The 21704-nt window shown below is 36.7% G+C and overlaps 1 protein-coding gene across 1 annotated transcript in view; it reads right to left on the bottom strand.

Moving 5' to 3' along the window:
* LOC131044010 (ABC transporter C family member 2) overlaps positions 1-16712 on the bottom strand; it is a 189717-nt gene extending 173005 nt beyond the window's left edge. Inside the window, exons 1-2 of the mRNA XM_057977274.2 lie at positions 16172-16712; positions 4272-4450 (exon numbers count right to left, since the gene is read on the bottom strand). Of these exons, the coding sequence (XP_057833257.2) occupies positions 4272-4450; positions 16172-16507 (515 nt within the window). The 5' untranslated portion in view covers positions 16508-16712. The remainder of the gene's footprint in view (positions 1-4271; positions 4451-16171) is intronic.
* Between the last annotated feature and the right edge of the window lie 4992 nt (positions 16713-21704).

Raw genomic sequence — 21704 nt, 5'->3', positions numbered from 1 at the left:
GTGAGCATGATTTTGATTTGAAGATCACCTCAAGTGTTCCTTCTTTGGAGAGAAGTTCACTTCATGTGCTCTTTGATAGGATCAAATTTTCCTTTTAGGAGTTTATGAGGTAAGTTTGACATGTTTTTGTGAATGAAGGTTTGAAAAACCTAAAGATTGAATTGATGAAACAATGAAGTGATTGAGGGCGAGTTCAATTTTGATTTGAAATTCACTTCAAGTGCATGCAAGTTGGAGCAAACTTCAAGTGCATGTGTCTAAGAGCGAATTTCAAGTGCATAGGTTCGAGTGCTCCTAAATGAGAGTGAATTTGCCTTATTTGCCCAAGAGAAGATGTGAGATTGTTTGCCTTAAGCCGATTTGATGCTTAGAAAAGAGTGATTTTGAGTTAAGATGATAATGAAAGGCGAGATTTAAGAGTAACTTCAGGTGCACATCATTTAGAGCGAACTTCATGTGCATGTCTTCAAGAGTGAACTTCGTGTGTATGTCTTCAAGAGCGAACTTCAAGTGGATGCAAATTGGAGTGAACTTCAAGTGCATGGGTTGTGGAGCAAACTTCATGTGCATGAACCTTGGAGCGAATTTGCTTCATTTGCCCAAGATAAGATGCAAAACCACTTATGGATAATTCCCTTGAGCAGATTTGACGTCTTCACATGCTTAGAAAAGAATATTTTTGAAGTTGAGATGATGAAGGGCAAGTTAGAGGGTTATTTCAAGTGCATCCACCTTGGAGCGAACTTCATGTGCTCCACTCTCAAAGCGAAATTCCTATAGAAGCCTTCCCTAAGGTTAGTTTGTCATGTTTTCATCAATAAATGGTTAGAAGACTCAATGTTAGAACCCATAGAATGAAGGGAAACGAGTGAAAGCAAGTTCAATGACAAGTTTGTGTGCATCAAGTACGTAGGCAACTTCAAGTGCTCCTCTCTAGGAGCGAAAAAACACTTCAATTGCTCCATGAAGGATAATTCTCTCCAAATCTTCTTATCAAACTTGCAAATCACACAAAATCAGAAATTATGTCAAATTAAGAGATTATAGAGGTTATATATCATGTGTGTTTGATGCTCATTTGTTTGTTTTGCAAGAGATGAAGAAAGAAATCAAAGGGATCACATTGGAGGAGGATTAAAACTAGTCTCTCAAGGAGCATATTTCAACATCAAGATCAAGATACAAGGAAGATATCCTCAAGGGAACTTCATAAACAAGCATAGGAAGGTGATTACACAAGAAGCATTCACTTACACAAGGACATGAACCACAACACCAACAACATGAAGGGAGTCATCGAGAAGGAATTTCAAAGCAGAGAAGCAGTTGTGTCATCAAGAGTTCATTCCAAGGCAACATCAATACTTCAAAACTAAGAGGAAGTCAAAATCTATACCTTGCACCTCCACGATCAAGGCATTCAAGAGGATAGTTTCAGAAGAGTTAATCAAAGTTAGAAGATAATCATCATCACTATTGAAACTGGATAATGTTGAGTATTAAGAGATATCTCTCAACATCCCTTCATGATGATGAATCAAGTCTACAAGTGCAATGTCGAGGTGGCATCCCAATCACTACCTCCACCAATCAAAGTAGTTTCACATCAGCATGTCTTGATTCAATGAACCTGACTCGTCCATAATGGCACAAACTTCGAGGCACCTACCCTTATTATTTATTAGTCGAATATTTGAGATATGACATCTATCAAAATGTTGTAATTCTTTCATTGGCCAGAATTGAGTTTGTTGTAACAAACCCTAATTAGGATTTTTATTGTAAAATCTCGACCATTGATCTCAAATTGATCTAAGCCATTGAATTGTATTGAGAGCATTATAAAAGGCTCAAGCTCTTCATTTGTGAAGGTTAATAGCAGTAGGAGAAGAATAGAATAGAAGATAGAATAGAAGTTAGAATAGATTAGGAGGAGAAGAAATTGTTGTTAAAGACTTGTAAATGAGATACTCTTTTCATTGAAGTTATGGTGAAATGTATTATTTCAACAAGTATCATGGTTTCTACTTCTCATTTGCTTTCATGTTGATTAGATTGAATGGAAGAATTTGTTGAATGCATTTGTGTGGAATTCATTTAGTCCATACCACTAGCCTCTTGCTGATTGTAAGTGTGCCTTGTGTGGTCAACTGGAATGATATGAGCTTAACTTCAAATTGTTATATGTCCGTTGTTTATGTTGTTTGTAACTAGGGCTATATATGGGTTTGGATTGCCTTAAGGCAACATCCGAACCCTTTTAGGTATCAAGGGTAACGTGACCCCAAGTCTATGCCCAGCCCTATTCCTCACGCTATCCTAAATACACACGCCACAATAATATATTGGTGCCAAAATTTAAAGGAGGCCGACTTGCAAATAAGAGTTAAAGGTGCATATAAATGAAAGACACCTTGCAAGTAAAACACACTCATTCAATTCTAAGTAAAGCGAATTAGCTCAGCCTGATAAGGTGTGAATTCTCAAGGAGGAGTGCGAAATTGTTCAGACTTGTGCGAAATTGTCCAAGAGGACATTGGCTGTTTGGGTACAGACTTGAAGAACTTAGAAGTGCAGATCTGCCATACAAAAGGATCAGATCTGACAAAGAAGCTAAGTATTGTACTTGTGATTTTAGAGGAGAATATATAATCTGACCTGTGGGTCTTTAATGCTGGGTTTTTCCTCCTTGGAGGTTTTCCCAAGGTATGTGTGTTTGTCTCCTGTTTACTTACTTCATTTCTGATTTTTACTGAATGATGACTTATTAAAATGCTACAAATCTGATTACAATCTAGGGCATAATCAAAGGATATAAATCTGATTAACAAACCTAGGGTATAAAATTATAGTTTATGCATTAACTTGGATGGTAATCAATGTCTGATGATGATGATGATTTGAACATCTTTGAATCATCCCTTAGAAGATTGCACTGAGCTTGTGTCAAATTGTTCAAGTTGATGGTGAGACCTTGCCCAGTAGGATTCCATCTAATCATTCACCTATCTTCTTACATTCTAGGTCTTAGAATAGACTCTCTCAACCCTTTCCTTTCGCCCTTTTTTCAATTCAAGCTACTTTAGGATAAAAAGCATCACACTATTGCAAAATCAGATGATCAAGTTCTAGTGATTCAAGCATTTAATAAGTCAACGTAAGTCCCCTATGATTCCAGCATAACCACATCAAACCATTGAGCTTATCCACACATCGTGACCCGACATACAAGAACCTTGGATTTGCCTCAAGGATCCCCGACATACAAGAACCTTGGATTTGCCTCAAGTGATCCTTGAGCTAATCTTCAGCATTTGAGTAACTTTGTTCAAGAGAGGATAAGATACTTTTGGGTATTTTATTTAGTGTTCACGTGGGCATAAAAAACACATCAACAGGAAGCACCAGCAGAAGAGCACTACAGTGTAATTGTTTACCATACACAAGACTAACTACAATCAGACTGAAAGCTTCATGTATACCATCTGCAAGAACGAACCTAATTGAGTTTTTGAGAAGTGGGATTGAAAGCTAATCAAAGTCTAGATTACCAAGTATTATTAGAGTCCAATGAAGATAAACATAACAAAATTACTTAGATATCTTGAAACTGTAAGTTTGCATGACAATTACAAAACAAGACCTTTCGAGGTTTCGGAATATTAACCATGTACATTAGAAGAACACTGCCTTTAAAGATCCACAGTTCTGTGAGCATGCAGCTTGGATCTTTTCGTTTATAATATAACAAAATCAATTATCACGTGGGACTGTAAGCTTGCAATACAGTTAAAGAACAAGTGCTTCTAAGATTTCAAAATATTCACCATATGCATAGAGGAAAGTGATCTTTTGAAGAATCATATTTCTGCATGCACTTAGCATGGAAGTTTTGGCTTAGTCTTAGACTTGCAGCCACTTCCATGGTTTATAGATAACTCGGCAACCGAGGCAAATGCCAAGCTCTATCTTCGTAGAAAGCATGATGTGTCTGCTGATGTAGAGTCTCAATCAAAGATAATCACTCTTCATACCCAGACATGGAGAGGAAGAAACTTGAACTATTCTCTTTCTTGTTTAACATATAAGAAATCATTTCTTCTAAAAAGAAAGTAAAAGAGGACAACAGACTTTTCCTTGGTTCAAACTTTCAAATATGACAATAGCGCTTCCATAGTTATCATTGAATTAATACTCTTCAAAATATTTTGCTTAAAATTGTCTTAACTGAAAAGGAAGGCAAATAGAATAATAAGAAGAAAATTTCTTACCTGTCAAAGTAACTATTTAGAGTGAGAATAAATTTGAACAGTGTAGCTTCGCCAACAAGAACATAAATGACTCCAAACCGGATGTACCAGCGAAACTCCCTTATGTAGACTTTAGTTTCAATGCACAGTAGAGCCAGCATAGTGCACCAAGTGACACTTTCAACTATCAAAGTAACAACCTGGACAGCAGATAGACATGTCTCTATTTAATTACAAAAGACATAACAGAATCATATTTGTTATTAAAACAGCTAACAAATCTATCCATATTTCAAATGGATCAATTGCATTAACAGGTTGCAAGCGACAACATTTTAAATCAAACAATAAACCCTATGGTGCTTAGAATTCACCCCCTCATTTGAGAAGATACATGTACAGAGAATGGCAGCTCATAGGGCACAATTCAAAAATTTCTGTAGTTGGTTTTAAATTTAAAGCCAACATGAAAGTTATGCCATGTATCTGCTGAATTGTCCTGCACCTATCAAACATTCTTCCTGGAGAGAAAGTGCCAGTGAATGTAATCCTTGATTAACTTAATTTCTACCTATATACCAATAAGTACCTTAAAAAGCTTAAGTACACTGGGTTGAATTGAACTCCTCTGTGCATTCCATCATTATTTGCCACAATTAATTTCCTAATTCATTAAAAGATATTGAATATCAAGGAATAAATTTCTCAGCTGGTTCAATAAATCAACTGAAGCATTTCTCTAGTAAGTACCTCTATCTGTCCAAATAGGTACGTTAGGTAGCATGCAACTTGATCTGGAAAGGGCCCACATTGAATGTGCTAACAGATCATAACCTAATTAAAATTACACAAATTATTAAATAGAATAGATTGGCCTGACACATATTTTATGGAGAAATAGATTGCCCCTCCAAGGATCCATGCAAATTACATCAAACTTAAGTTATGTCAAACATTTTCAAAGAAATTAAAAAGGAAGCATGGTCAAACCAATAGATAATAAACTGACAAACTACTCTGATGGAGAAGGAAATAGAAATGACTTTCAACTTCTCCATGGCCCTTTCTGTACCTCAAAAAACCTTTTAAAGATAATGCGGAAGAGAGATGGAAACAACTCCCATCACTGGATGGAACAGTAGTGGGAAGAATATTAGAGAAATGGGATGGAAGGCATGTCTGTCAGGTAGCATGGAAAGACAAGTGCTACATTTTACTTTTTTCTAACCCAGCTACTCCATTTCTGGGATTTTAGTGCAATGCTGGTCACCGGTATGGTAAATTCTCAGTGGAATGAACTACCCCTTCAGTCTGACGCAGCAATTGGACCTCAGGTGGCAGCATGGAAAGTGGCTATTTGCTTTGCAATTTGGCCAAACTTTTCTGGTTTTGTACCATATTGGTATTTAAATCTAGTTTCTTGTAGTGTGGGTCACATAAATTTCTCTGTATTGTATTTCAACTAGGTTGCTGAATCATGGGATTTTTCGGGCGATTCCGGGTATGAAACGTACCGGAATTGGATTCTGAAACGAATCTCCTGTGGGTGCGTCCGGGATTCATGCTTTTAGATGTTGAAATGTTTAGTGATTCTAGTTTTATCTTTTTGATATTCAAAACTGAATTTAAATTAGTATTTTATGTTTCAAAATTTGAAATTTGCAATGTTTTGTTTAGCATGTGTATTGGTATATAACATTCTAAATTTAATTATATATATATATATATATATATATATAATTTTTGTACGAATGTACCAAAAACGTACCCAACCCCACCCCCCCCCCCCAAAAAAAAATTTTCTGCCGTACCGACATTTCGTATCCACCATGTATCACAATTAAATTCTGTTTCTCACAATGAGGCTCTAGCAAGCTTATTGCAAAATCTATTTGTGTTCTAGATTTGATTTTTAGTATTTACCCAGATCGGAAAGAAAGTGATGTTTTCTTCTATTGGTTTATGTAAATTCAAGATGTGGGCTTTACAACTCAAAAGGCTATGTAATCTATAATGATGAAGGTTTCTCTCCACTGTTAATGGGGTTCAGAAGGTTGATCTTCCCAAAATCTGAGAGAGGGTAGTGGGTTGCCCTAAATAGCGGATGGATAAAGGTGAATTTTGATGGAGCTTCTAAAGGAAATTTGGAGCCAAGTGGGATTGGATGTGTGGCTCAAGATCATACTAGAAAAATCTTCGCAGATAAGTCAATACACATCAAAGAGGCAACGAACAATATAGCAGAATTTAGGGCTGCGTTGACAGGGCTGCAAACGGGGATGGAATTGAATGCTAGGCATATTCACCTCAAAGGTGATTCACTAATAATTGTTAATGCCATTAGACAAAACTACATGCCCAATTGGAAATTGGCTCATTGGCTTCAGCCAATCAGGGAGGCAATCGCAAAACTCAGAGAATTCAGGATTTCGCATATTTACAAGGAGGGCAATGTCATGGCAGATAGGCTTGCCAAATTGGTAGCTGATGCAGAAGACGGAATCGGCACCCTAGCAGGGGAATCGCAGGCCTAATGGGGGTCAATAACAGTCATATATGCCCAAAATCTGTGAATGATACAGATCATCACCTCCCACAGAGAATAATCATGCTAATGTGATATAGGGCTTGGAGCACAATCTCACATGAGGATGGATAAGTGTTGACAAAGGGACAAGTGTCACAAAATGGATGCTTCATATGGAGGATAGAGTTCATACCATCAAAATCAAGGCTTGGATGGTATCATTAAAAAACACGAGGGAATGTGTGGGATCAAAGGTGCGAGGACACTTGGCAAACGGAAAAAGAGGAGAAGAAAGATAATTGCATAATGAGTGGCTGACGCGCGCCCTTATGTGTTGTCATGATCCGATATGGAGGTGGAGTGGCAATACCAAATCTCATGAGCTGTACCCAAAAGCGTGAGAACATTTAATTAGACTAAATGAATATCTATGAGATGGATTTAGTAATGTTCAGCCACTTCATTAATTGGATGTGCCTTGATTGCAATGATGATGACGAATGGCAAGTGAGTAGATATAGGCTTTGGAGGCAAGGTATGACTCATTCTATTATGCCACGACGCTTCTGATAACAAAAGTTGCAATGGACATGCCGGTTTTGCTAGAGTCCACCAAGAGGCAAATGTCATTTTTTCGCGAAGTCACAGCAGATGGCGGCCATTCTTGCGATGGGACACCCCTTGGTCTCTCATGCTGTCAAGGTTGTGTTGGGACAAAAATTTCTCATGGCGTATCACCAGTACAAGGTCAACACTAATATACCGGCAATGTTTCTAGCAATGGTGTTGTATATGGGAGTGTCAAAGGCCAAACCTAAAAAGCTTTGCCAAATGATTTTTAAACACTCCTTCCTAGGGGAGATTGATGCGGCTCAGAACAATGTAGACAATAATCTGCTTGTTCGTCTGCTGCAGAACTACTACATGTCTAGGAGCCAAGATGGGGAAGTTAGGAATTTCCTATTGTGCAAACCCTAGAACCGGAAATGCTCGAGGGAAGGTGGAATGACATTGAGCAGAGCATTGTATTTCTGCAATGCTTGACTGGAATAATGGAGCCCTCGGGTGAAGGTTGGGTGAAGGAGTATATGCAGGAGGATGGAAAAGATGAGGATGAAAATGAGTCTGGTGACTTGGACTTGGGACCCTTTGCGCAAGGAGAAGAGTGGATAGAGAATTATGGATGAGACATTGAAGAAATAGTGAAGAGCTTTGCCCATGATGCCTGCAGACCAGAGCGTCTAGTGGTGGCAAAGGCCCTAGAAATCAAAAGGCTACGAAGGATGGAGGAGGATGGGGCAGAGGATGGGGAAGATGAAGGTGCTACGAGTTTCAAAGTGGTTTCATCCACGGACGATGTTGCTATGGACAACAAAGGTGCTACAAATCCAAGGGCTCATCAGGATTGTGGTTTCGGCTGTCCGGTGGATAAAAAGGCAAAATTTGTTTAGATTTTCTGTTGTGTTAATATGTTTGTCAATAGAAGTCATGGCTTCATGCTGAGCCAGTCGGCATGTCAATGATAGATAAAGGATGATAGGATATAAGTTAAAATATAAGGCTTTGGTGAATGGTCAGTTTGCTGCTTTGGGGCCGCCAATTTTGGGTTTTTGGTGTCCCATTTTGGTGTATATCAGTAAGGTCAGTGTATGCGTCATCTCTTCAGAACACGGCAATGGTAATAGTGCAGACTGGTTAAAATTGACAATGTATACAAACTTCATGAGATCAATACAATGGGTGCTGGCCCTTACCAGCTATTAAATTACCAAAAAAAAAATGATGAAGGTTTCTTTTTTATATCTAGCTGTCTTTCCTTACATCGATTAACGGTTAACCCAAGGTGACATGCAAGCTTCTATAATTCAACAGCATTTTGGACTTCCACCATTATTAGGTCTTGGGTTAGAAAAAGCAAATCTGTATTGACAGGAAAAAAATTGGACCAGTTAAAGGCACATCTGTCACATCAAGACATACACTCAACTCCCATTTTACAAAATTAGGATGTCACATAAACACATTTTAAATCTAGCCTTGAAAAATCCATCTAAGAAGATGCAGCTTGCATTACCTTCTCATTAGAATGCAGTGTCAGCCATGATCCCTTCTAACTGGAAATTTATAAACTTTAATGTAGAAAGTCAATATCACATTCTTTGCAGAATTACACACCTTATTTCATTTATTACAAACGAATGGCCTATAACAAATAAATTTACAGTTAACAACCTACTGATTCATATGACCCTGAAAAGCTTAATAGCCATTATATGTACATGTGACTTACAGTAAGACAAACTCAAAGATACTTGATCTTAGGTATTCAACAACAGAATTATCTCATGATTTGCAAAAGTAAACAAGTTCCACAACCTTCCCTTCTTCAAACCACGTGCAGTCTCTGCATGTGCATCTTTTTCACAGATATGCACTCCATGGTGCTTGGATGCCAAAATGGAAACAAGAATATGAGAACAAAAAGCATGACAAGAGACTGAGGAAAAGAGATATTTCATTAGTTGTATCTGTTCCATAACATTGTTCAACTGAAAAATCTATGACATGACATATATATCAGCTTTTTTCTGGTCAAATTAAAATGTGTTTGTGCACCAGAACCAAGTAAAGTCAAATGGCACTGTCTGCTAACTCCACCATAAAACTATGCTAGTACATTTAAGTACAATGAGATGTTCAATCTTCGCAGTGAAATACGATAATGATAATATTGCCCAAGCTCCTCAGGGTTTAGTCTAGCCTCTAACGTTGCTAGAATAAGGACAGATTAATGGTCACCATGAAATGACCCATGGCTTCAACAGTATTTTCCTGTGGTAAGATCTAAGGGAGATCCATGGATGATTTTTAGAGCAACTTACTTAAAAACAGCTTTTTAAGATTATTTCATATTTGTACTTAGGGAAGCAATTCTTTGTTTAGAGACTTTTCCAAAATTTCAGCTTATTGATGGGATAAATCTATGTATTATTTGTAGTTTGTAGTTTAGTGGTTTCAAACTACTTCAGCTACTTACTACAGTATTGAGGACACCTCTTCTTCAGGAGGTTGAAGTTTTCACTTTTTGTGTTCAATCTGAAGTCCCTATTTTGGTTTTAACAACAGTTTTGAGAACCTCTTTTCTTGAGGTGGTGGTATTTCTCATGTTTATTTTGTTTTCTTTAAGTCCACCAAAGTCACAGGTCTTCAAGGGCATACTTACTTGGAGGCAACAAACTTCTAGTTCTTGTTGTTTAGTAAATGGAGATGACATCATCCAAGAAATGTGAAGTTATAAACCCCAACTTAGTACTTTGAGTTTCTTGAGTCCTTGTGGTCTTGCAGAAGGTTTGTTTAGCTAACATTGGGATTGACCTTCATATTATTGGTTCTCTCACAAACCCAATTTGTTGCAGCAGTCAGGATTCACCATTTTCCCTTAAGGCCTTCTGGAGTGTCACATAATGAGTGTTTCACCTCATGGTTCCTTTCTGCTGACAACTTTAGAAAGGAGATTTATTCATAATGTGTTTGACAGCAACCTGTTTGTTATACATGGATGTTTTAGCACCTGCACTTCTTGATAGCAGATGTTTTGGGGCCTACATTGTAGCTTCCTTGTTTCAATTAATTAGCCCAGGTTTCAATTAATTGTTTAGTTTCATTTTCTAACTATATTTTGTTTCTTTTAGCTTCCACAACAGCAAGATGTTTAAGTATCATAGATCATTTACCTTTGCAGGGCCTATTGTCTCATTTACTTGGGGTTCTTAATTTTTGTTTCTTTTAGCTTCCACAACAGCAAGATGTTTAAGTATCATAGATCATCTACCTTTGCAAGGCCTATTGTCTCATTTACTTGGGGTTCTTAATTTCAGTCTACCTACATATTTAGTTGAGGTTAAGTTCTAGGACTTTCGAAAGTAATACATGCAAAATTAAGTATTGAATAACTTTGATTTGATAGATACTACCTAGTGAATTGCCCCTCATTTACATGGCCTACACTAGGCCAGATACAAACAATGTTGTCAACTACCTTTCAAGGTTTATGCAAGGACTGTCCCATTTTCAATAAAATTATGTTTGTGGACCAAAGGCCTATTTCCTATTTCCAGTGTTTCCCTTGATTAGAGTTTGCATGTGTCTTCCCTCTTCACTCCCCATGTGCCTATTACGTTCAAAAGTCGAGAAGGTCTCAAAAGTTTTAAAGCGTGGAGGTATATTCAATTTTCTAAGTGTGTGCAAGTTGTCAAAGTTTCAAAATTTCCCATCCTAGCATGCCTTTCTAGTTTCCACCATCTCCACCTTTCTCCTTATTCGTATTGAAATTTCAGACGTCCCCATCTCAGTATGCTTTTCTGCCCAACTTTTTTGTTTCCATTATGCCTATCAAGATTGATGAGACTTCCCCATCCAAGCATGCCTTTCTGTCTATGTCTGCCTTTCTCCTTTGAAGTTTGACCCCATCCAATTTCAGAGTTCTCCTTCCTGACATCCCTTCCCCTCAACCTCCACTCATTTCCCTTACTTTGTCAAAGTTTCACACCATCCCTTACTAGCATGCCTTTAGCCCAAACCCCAACTCCCCAATACTTACACTGAGTTACCTTTCAGTACCAAAGTTTTGGTCTTTCCCTTACCAAAGTACCATTTTCCATGGCACCCCAAAACTTTGATCCCTGATCCCTATCATGTTGCACTACGTCACCTCATTTGGATTCAGTTCAGATATCTTCTTATTTAGGTACCTAGTATGCTATACTCCCAAACTCTAGTACTCCCACCTTTGGCAATGCTCTTTCCAACCTACCTACCTACACAACCCCAAGATGCCCTTACTGGCCGGATTTGACACTACAACTATTCCAAAAGGATTTCTCCCACCCCAAAACATTGTTCAAATCTGATGAAGATGACCATGCTCTCATTAACACAACAGATGTTGTTTGACCACCATTTCACCGGATTTGGCAAGCTCTTCTCTACCCTGCACACTCAAATGAAAGAAGCCCTTAATGCTGATGACATCGAAGGCAAATGATTGTGTATCTTTATCCCAGGCTGTTCAAATGCACTAAAGGAGATATATTGTTAGATTTTCATTATTCAAGGATTATGCATATTCTACACAAAAGAGAAAACCTTGCAAAAGTTATTTCTACAAATTATTATGTAATACTAAATAAAATTTAAATAATATATATTATCAATTATTAATAATTTAAATATTATAATTATATAATAATATTAATAACTAATACTTGTTTAATGTATAAATTGTCATCAAATAATAATTTGAATATAATATAATTATATAATAAATATTATTTTTATAACTATTAAATTTTAAAATATATCAAATAAAATTTAAATTATATTTATCATTAATCAATAATTTAATTATATTATAATTAATAATTATTTGATGTATAAATTATTCAGTACACATTTATCTTTACAAAAAATAATCTATTTTTTACTTTCACCATTATAATTTAAATATTTAAAAGTAAGCATGACATTATAACTTTCATGAGAAAGAGAAATTATTTATTTTCCTCCTCTACTTTTTAAAATGATATCTACTGTGCTAAATTGGACATTCTGGGTAATATAATTAGCATGTTTTTTTAAGCATTTCTTTTTAAAATTTTCTTTCTTCATGTGAGCAATAAGTTTTAAAGCATGGCTTGGGAAAAAGGCAATAAAATTCGTGAGGGAAAAAGATATAAAAAAAGCTTATAAAATTCAAAAATTTCTCCAGGTGAGCAATCAAATCAAAGAAAATACCGCGTGTTCAAAATTATTGGGAAGGCGAATGCTGGAAACCAAAAAAATCAGTGAATAAAAAATAAGCAAAAATTTAATGGTGGGGATGATTTCTATCGTCTTGCATCCTTTGTAGGATAATTTGTGTCGTAGATGTTCAAAGTTAACTGATTAACTTCAAATAGGGAACGCCTTCAGCGTAATAAGGGATGCAAATAGCACAAAGTTCATTCAAGTACGCCAAACCCGAGTGGGCCAGGAGGTCAAATGGCAGGTGTCATTCCGTGCTCTCGAGCTTGATGGAAGAGAATAAGCTTGAGGCGCCTTATATGATTTCCCAAGGAACTCCATAATGGGGATAGGTTGTCAGGGAAAGTATTATTGAATGCCACGTGCATATTATGTAATTTACAATGATGATTACGATTCTCTTTGTAATATTGTTGATTATGTGTTTCCTCATCTTTCATAATGATCATTGATAAATAACCTAGTTGCAAGGTGTAAATCAAGACTTAAAGTGGCAAGTTGCACTTCCTTAATATAATTCATACCTCATTTGGTGTTTCTGGGGCAAAATACAAGAATAACCCAATACAGTGCATTACATCACTATGAGTTCTCACGACATGAATAATGAAGAGGAAGTGGAATACACCAAGCCTATCGGGGTTCAATCAGAGACTCCAAGTACAAATGTGGGGGAAGATGAGGCAACTAGTTCAATTGGCAATGTATATTTCAGATGATCTTCCAAATTATTAGAGGATTTTGCCAAGGGTCCCTTTGATAAGAAGCCAACTTTAAAAACAATATGCCACTAAATTGCAAGCAAAACCTAGTTCATCAATGGAGGGCACTAGGCTATGGAAATGCCATTTTTATCAACTTGAATTTCAAGGAAGCATCACAAGAGTTAATGCAGACCTCCTTTATGTCACTAGAATAGGTGCAAGAGTTTGTGCAAGATTGTCACTTAAAAAAGTTGAAATAAATAAATTGTAGGCATGCCCGTAACCAAAATCTTGTACCTACCACTTTGCCACTGAAGGATCCTATTCCTACTACTAGAAGTACTAGGAATACCTCAAATCCATGAGTTTCAACACATTCTAATGCTTTTCCATCTAGTTCAAGGGTAGCCACATCAAAGCCTAAGGGGAAACATAGAATGACTGATACTGATGCTGCAATCACAATGGTGAAGTTATTCAATGTGCAAAACAAAGATGAGGCAAATGATGTCATTGGCAAATTCTTCTTTGCCAATCACATTCCATTCCATGTGGCTCACTCTCCTTATAAGGAGGTTGTGGCAAAAATAATCAAAGCAACACCATTATATGTGCCACCAAGGGAGACAAAATTGAGGACAACAATCTTAGACAAGAACTATTCCAAGATTAATATTCTAATGGAGAAAATGAAAGCTACCTAGGTCAGTAGTGGATGAACCATAATGATGGATGGGTGCACAACTATCAGACATTGTCCACTCATCAACATCATGGTCACATGTACAAAGGGCCCTTACTTCCTTAAGGCTATTAATTGTTCAAAGAATTGCAAAAATTTTGATTTCCAGTTATAAATACATAAAGATGCTATTGAGGAGATTAGGCCAATAAAATGTGCTGCAAGCAGAGTCAGATGCAACATATATGTGCAAAACTGCAAGAAAGCTGATTGAGGCAACCTATAGGAATATTTGGTGAACTCCTTGTGTGCATGCCACGAATAATGCACTTGAGGAAATGGACAAAATTAGATGGATCAAAGATGTGATTAATGATAGTAGAGATGTGCAGATGTTTATCAACAACCGCCATGTATCACATGCACTCTTTGGAAAATTCTCTAAGGAGTTTTTGAAACCTATGGAGACTAGAAATGCATCATAATTCATTCTCTTGGAGAGAATGCTTGAGTTGAAAGAGGCGTTGCAATTAATGGTTGTGATAACTGAGTGATATCGGTGGCCCAATTCTAAGTCTGAGCAGGGGAGGACGGTGAAAAAGGTGGTGAAGAGTGATACTTTTTTGGATTGATGCAAAATACACTGTTGTCATCATTACTTCAATTTTGAATTGATGCAAAATACATTGTTGTCATCATTACTTCAATTCTCAGAGTCACTAGATATGGGAACACAAATGCACCTAACTTTAGAAAAGCATATGAGTATTGACAATATGTTTGGCCAAATGAAGACCATTATAGAAGAAAAGGACCCCACATTATGTTCTACAATGAGCAAATTCAACCAATCATTCATCCCCAATGGGAGAAGCTCAACACTCCCTTGCACGTGGTTGCTTATGCATTGAACTTGAAGTGGTATATGCAAAGGTCGGGCAAAATTAATTCTATACAAGTTGTTGAGGTGACGACAAGGTTCATGAAGGCCATTTAGAAAATTTATGATTCTACACAAGCCAGCATCATTCATACAAAGAAGACAAAATTTTCTCTCTTCAAGCATATTTAGAAAAGGCCAAAATGGATAGGGAGACTATGACATAGGAGGATCCAATTTTATGGTGGACTATGCATGGGCCTAATTCTTTAACTAACAAACTAGCCATCTACTGTCCCAGGTTTCTAATTCTTCTGTTGCTGAAAGGAATTGCTCCACTAATAGTTTGACTCACTATGTTAAGAGGAACTACCTTATCTCTAGGAGAGTTGAGAAGCTTGTAGTTGCACATAGCGCTTTGCATCTCATTGACCGCAACATGTTTATGTACAAGAGGAGTCCACTAGATCAATGGGATGTAGAGCTAGGGAAGCCAACACAAGTTAATGAAGATGTAGCATATAGGCAAGATTGGTAGGTATTGTTTTGGAGGATCTTGGGCTTAAGGAGTAGCAATTCAAGTGATGAGTTCTTCAATGCTGAGTGATGATTTGAGGCATTGGACCATTGGCCACATGTATTTTTTAATGTCATCATCATGTTGAATAAAATATAATATTAATATATGAATATTCGACATTTTCATTGTTCATTCAGTGCAATATCAAATATGTTTGAATATTTCAAATTTTCATATATTATTCCTTGTATATTTTTTTATAACCACTTTTTTAAGTACTATATGTTATTATGTATTTGTGCTGCCATCCACAAATCTACGCCCGTACTCCCCAAAATCCATCCCCACAATTCCACCCAAGACTCCGTAGAACTGTGATTAAAAGTTATCTGATGATTAACGATTTCAAATTTTCAGTCAGATTAACACTTTTAATTCTAACGTCTCCAATCTCCTTGCCTAGAGACGGCATTGGAATAAAGGAAATTAAAAGCCATCTGGTCATGGAAAATAATTCATTCATGAGTGATTTCAGATTTTCACCACCAGACATAATATCATGCATCTGGATACTATTTCGTAAGGTTTTTTACTCCGACATTTCCGGTCTCCCAGGAGACCCCTCTGGAGGAAAATTCTACGCCTGAATTTCAGTCAGTTTGATTTAAAAATGGTGAATCAAAAGCTATAAATATAAAAATCACTTTCGACACGATATTCTCTAGATTTTTATATACAACTTTTCGAGTACCCCAACCTCAATAATCTCCAAGAAAGCATTGCTTTGTGAATAAAAAATTACTTACCTCAAAAGGCGCAAGAGAACCCTGACCGTCCAAATTAACCACAGATATTCCCATAACAGCCCTGTACAGTGGCTCTGCCGTGTTGTAGGCGGCGAGAGCCCCCAATCCATAGTTGAATAAGCGCGATTGCAGGCAAAACCTCTTGACAGAAAAATCCTTCCTTACCAACCAAATTCTGTAACAAATCAAGCACCATAGGACCAAATGCGACAGAGCAACCACCAGGGTTTCAGTTGCACAAGGCGTGTAAGGCCCCAAAGCATTTGGAATCAGCATCACCCACTTGCCATTCTCCACTGGCCTACAGTACCAATCAACAAGTCCCTCCAGCGCCATTTGGGTTTTTGGGGAACAGTAAGTTTCACAAGTTTTTGAGCACCATGAAATACAAAACAAAATTTATGGCAGAGAATTTTGTTAAGTTTGTTGTAGATGCGCCGAAATTGGTTTGGTTTGGAATTCGACCACGTACCCTGTCGTTTTTGAATGGTAGAAATCCTGCTTTCTTGCGAATATGGTACCTTTTGCGGGCAAACTTGATTTTTAGTCCCTTGCTCGCTGACCATTGGGAATTGGAGTTAAATCGTCACCCTTTACCTCACTGAAAGCGACAACGATTCGTATAATAATTAAACTGAATATTCTTTAAGAATCCCGAGCACAAGAGTCAAAGCACGCTATGATTTTTAAATTTGGTTTGGTGGATTATTTTTAAATTTCATGGACTATAATAACTCTGCCTCTTGGGTGAAATGCAGACCATGTTTTGAAATAGGACGAAGGAAGAGATAATGTTACCTACTCCACCATGACTCTTAGGGCTAGGGTTAGTGATAAATCTCCTTTTTTGTAAAAAAAAATTAATGAATAGGATTTAAAGAAGTATCATATCATTCTTAATTTAATTAGAGTAAAAATTTTGTGTTTTTGTTTTATATTCTTGTTATAATTTATTGTTTTAGTTCTTGTATCATTAAATTTTTTAGTCTATCATGTTTTAGATTCAATTGTGTTGTCCCTTCTTTTATATATGAATTATGACCACATTATACTATCCCCTCTTGATCATATTCATGAATAACTCTTCTTAAGGAAGACAATAACCTAGTCAAGAAGAACAATGGTGATGAGCTTGACTTCAATATCATTGATGTAAAGAAAGGGACATGCTTCGATGAATGCTCTCATCAATGAAGCATTGGATTAATAAAAAAAATTGAATTTCAATTAGTTAATGACATCATTGATGTTATTTATGAATATAAAATGCGTACTAAAAAAATTGTTTTTTCTTCCAAAAAGTCTTCTCTTACAAGACTTGTATAAATTGGAAAAAACCAATTAACAAAGTGAGGTTGGGGTGTTAGTTCCATGAGAAGTTTAGGGAGAGGTCACATTTCATGTATATTTAACTCCTCAAAATATACTCAAGCAACCTTATAATTTGGCACGTGCGTGTTAGAGTTAAAGTACAAACTTGTATCACATTCTAGGCTAACTTTATATTTCCAACTAAACCATTTTTAGTCGTAAAGCTTTTGACCGAGGGAAATTTCAACTGGAACCACCTAGCATGGGCATGACACCCTCGTGGCAATACCTGTTTGGTCGAATATGTTAGGCTAAAACCCATTTGATTGAATGCTTTTTAGCTAAATGTTCTAAAAATAAATACTAAAGGGGGGGATGAGCATTTTGCTTGGGAACTGTAACAACATCTTCGTTTGAAGCTCTCTTGTCACCTCTTCTCTGACATCTACAATAAGCTCTCCCACCACAAGTCTTCTTCAACATCTACAACCTCCCACTCTTAGTATGATTTTTTTTTCTAGTATGCATTTTTTTTAAATCATTTTTCGATTGTTTTTATATTTTAGGGTTTTAAAATCATTTGTGGGATTTGTGGTTTTGCCTTCAATTTAAACCCTCAACAACAATGGGCTTTTTCTCTATGCCATTACAAATGAGTTTTAAGAAGTAACCAATCACTTTCCACTTTTGAGCCATTCGCATGCCTAGCCTAGGTGATTTACCAAGTTTTCAAAGTACCCTTTAGAAATAATGCATTGTTTCTCTATCCTAAACAATTTGTTACTTGATTAATTAAACGACATTTGTTTAATTAATTAAGTTCCCCTTTATCTCTTTTACACTTAAGCTAAAATTAGATGCATAATAATTAATTATTCTATTAATTATTATGTGCAAGCCTACGGTTTTCCCTTTTAGGGTTTTTTGACCTATTAGAGGTTGAATCTTTTCTTTTGTAATATGATTCTATTACACATTTTTGTGAATATAGAGCTCTCATATTCTTGAGCATTTTTCCTGTGTTTATGTTTTTTTCTACTGCTTCCTTGCTTCTCGTTGTAATAGGTTTATTCAGCTTGCAGAGATCATTTGGGCTCCTGTGGTGTTGTATTTCTCAACTATCACATGGTATCAGAGCTTCAGATCTGCAGCTACCTGTTCTTGTTTTGAGTTTTTTTTTGCATTGGAAGTAGATCTGGAGTTTTCAAAAGTTTTTTTGTGCACCTAGGGATAGGCCTTTTTTCTGAGCACTTTGAGCCTAAACGGACCTCACCATCGTGCTCAGAAGGCCCAAAAAACCCTATGATCATCTAAAACTTGATCATTTTCGACACCTGAGCCTCTGGGGGTATATTTTTTTGTTCTGTACCAGGTCGTACAACCCTGACACGCAGTTTGAGAAATTTAAAAAAAAAAAACATTTTTTGCCTTTTTACGGCATGCAGGCCGAAATTTGTTTTTTTAGAAAAAAAAAATTTAAAAACATCTTTCAACAAAAAATTTGGCAAAAAAGTTTTTAAAAAAAATAAAAAATCAATTTTTGGGGTTTACCCCATGGTACGCAGGGTACCGTGGACACCCTGGCCTGCAACAAGCCTCGTCGCTGTTGGCCCTGTCAAAGCAGACCCCGCCCGTTGGCCCTTCCCCGTCGGCCCCCGCTCGCCGGCCTCCACCACCCGCAACCTGCTCATCGTTGCTCAATCACTCCGCCACCGGAGCACCGCCCCCAGGCCATTTCCACCCGGCCCTGCCATTAGACAACCACAGTTGCCCCTCTCTCTTGCCTTTGAAGGGGGGGTTGGTTTTTTCTTCATATCTTGAGCATACGGAGTCATTTTTTTGAAAACGAATAGGCGTCGGAAAACTTGTTTCGAGCCGGACCTCATGGTGTTGGAATTTTTTTTTCAACTTTGTTGTTTGCCTATTTTTTTTCCAGTCAAAGTGGGGTCTCTTTTCTGCACTTCCGGGGCCGTAGAATGAGCATCCGAACTCTGTTTTTTGAAAACTGTATATTGTTGGAAAGCTTGTTCTATGTACTTTCCATTCATATGAGTTTTCTTTCCAGATTCTGCCCCAAGAATACTTTATTTAGTTTTTTATTTTTTCAACACTCTGGTAAATATCTTGGAAGTTTCAGGTCGTGGGATCTCTTTCTCTGAGTAAGATGTCTCATTTTTGGCTGCTCTTTTTGTTTTCAGTCTTCTTATCATCGTAGCTTTTTATTTATGCACACACACTGAGATAAAGTGTCATCATGCATTGTGTACTTGGGATCTTGCACATCTTGTGCCTTATTGTACATGCACTCCTTATAAAGTGCCATGGGGGGGTTGATGTTTGCCTTTGTTTTCCATCTACCTTTGTCACGTGACTATTCCTTCCACGACATTCACTTCATGATGTGTGTCAAGTGAGTGTTCCTTCCACGACACTATGTACTTTCTCGGCACCTTTGATGTTCCCGGTTCTTCGTCATGCAGTTCTTGTTGGTCATTTTTTTAGTGTTCCTATCCCTATCCCTCTCCCTTTTCAACATTATGGGGAGGTTTTTCTTATTGGTTGTAATGTTTTTGTGGTTCGATTGATCATCTCTTCGGGCTTTGGTTTCTCATGCCATCTGTATCTTTGAGTTCAATTGTTTGCCTTTGTTTGCCATCTGATTCGAGTAGTGTCATTTGAGGGCACTCATACAGATTACAGTCTTCTCTACCTGGTCATGTTCTATTTCAGTGGAGGTTCTTCAGATCAGCAATTACTCTTCGACAGTGTTTGCAGCTATTTCTTGCTTCAGTGGCGTTCTTCTTACTTTTCCAACTATGTTTGGAGTAGAGTTTTTTCCCACATGGTTTTCTCTTTTTCTTCATTTCATAGAGATTTCCTTGTATTTGGTAACGTGATTAGGCCTTGTTGTTGGGACCCATCTTTCCTACTTTCAGTAGTTTTTCTAGGTTTTACCTTTCTCCCTAAGTCTAGCTTAAGGGGGGGTGTTAGAGTAATCGGGTCTATACTTGATTAATTAAATGACATTTGTTTAATTAATTAAGTTCCCCTTTATCTCTTTTACACTTAAGCTAACACTAGGTGCATAATAATTAATTCTTTTATTAATTATTATGTGCAAGCCTAGGGTTTTCCCTTTTAGGGTTTTTTGACCTATTAGAGGTTGAATCTTTTCTTTTGTATCATGATTCTATTACACATTTTTGTGAATATGGAGCTCTCATATTCTTGAGCATTTTTCTTGTGTTTATGTTTTTCTCTATTGCTTCCTTGCTTCTCCTTGTAACAGGTTTATTCAGCTTGCAGAGATCATTTGGGCTCCTGTAGTGTTGTATTTCTCAACTCTCACGGATTTGTGGTTTTTGCCTTCAATTTAAACCCTCAACAACAGTGGTCTTTTTCTCTATGCCATTATAATTGAGTTTTAAGAAGTAACCAATCACTTTCCACTTTTGAGCCATTCTCATGCCTAGCCTAGGTGATTTACCAAGTTTTCAAAATACCCTTCAGAAATAATGCATTGTTTCTCTATCCTAAACAATAAAAGTATATATTTGACCATACAAATCTGAAACTCTTATTGGATTGATGTGACAATAGAATTTATGAATTTGTAGATTGTCAATTGTATGAATTTGTAGATTATCAATTGTAGATTGCAGAATTCTATAGATTTTTCATGCAAAGAAAAAATTACTTATATAGGAGACTAAACATAGATTTGCATGAGGTTGGCGACAAATTTTGTATCCTTTAATGTTACAAGGTCTACATTTGAATTCAAACTTTTTGTCGTAAATTATCGAGATGCCAGTGCATATACCTTATAAACCCTTTGGACAAACCTAACTTGTAAAGCACTAAAAAAAATGCATTATATGTAAGAAAATAGTTAAAATACAATATTAGGTTTCAAGCCTTCACGGAATTCAAAACTCTTAACCAATGAGGAAATCATGCAACTAGACTTTTTAACAATAGTGAGAAATCACTATTGTAATCTTAATAAGATTGATCTATGAACAAATTAAATCCACACATTTTAATTCATGTTCTCTAGGATATGTTAAAAAAATAATGCAAGCCTATAGGCATGTACACCAAGCTTCACCCATAATAAAAATGTATGGGATGATATCTATCCTCCATCCCAATATTTTTATTTATAAGAAAAAGAGCAATTGGAATGAGAAAAATATAGAAAAAAAAATTGATTTGTAAT

The sequence above is a fragment of the Cryptomeria japonica genome, chromosome 11, assembly GCF_030272615.1.
Source record: "Cryptomeria japonica chromosome 11, Sugi_1.0, whole genome shotgun sequence".
In the NCBI taxonomy this organism is placed as follows: domain Eukaryota; kingdom Viridiplantae; phylum Streptophyta; class Pinopsida; order Cupressales; family Cupressaceae; genus Cryptomeria; species Cryptomeria japonica.
The sequence above is the reverse complement of the archived record's forward strand: the minus strand, read 5'-3'. Positions and strand labels throughout refer to the sequence as shown.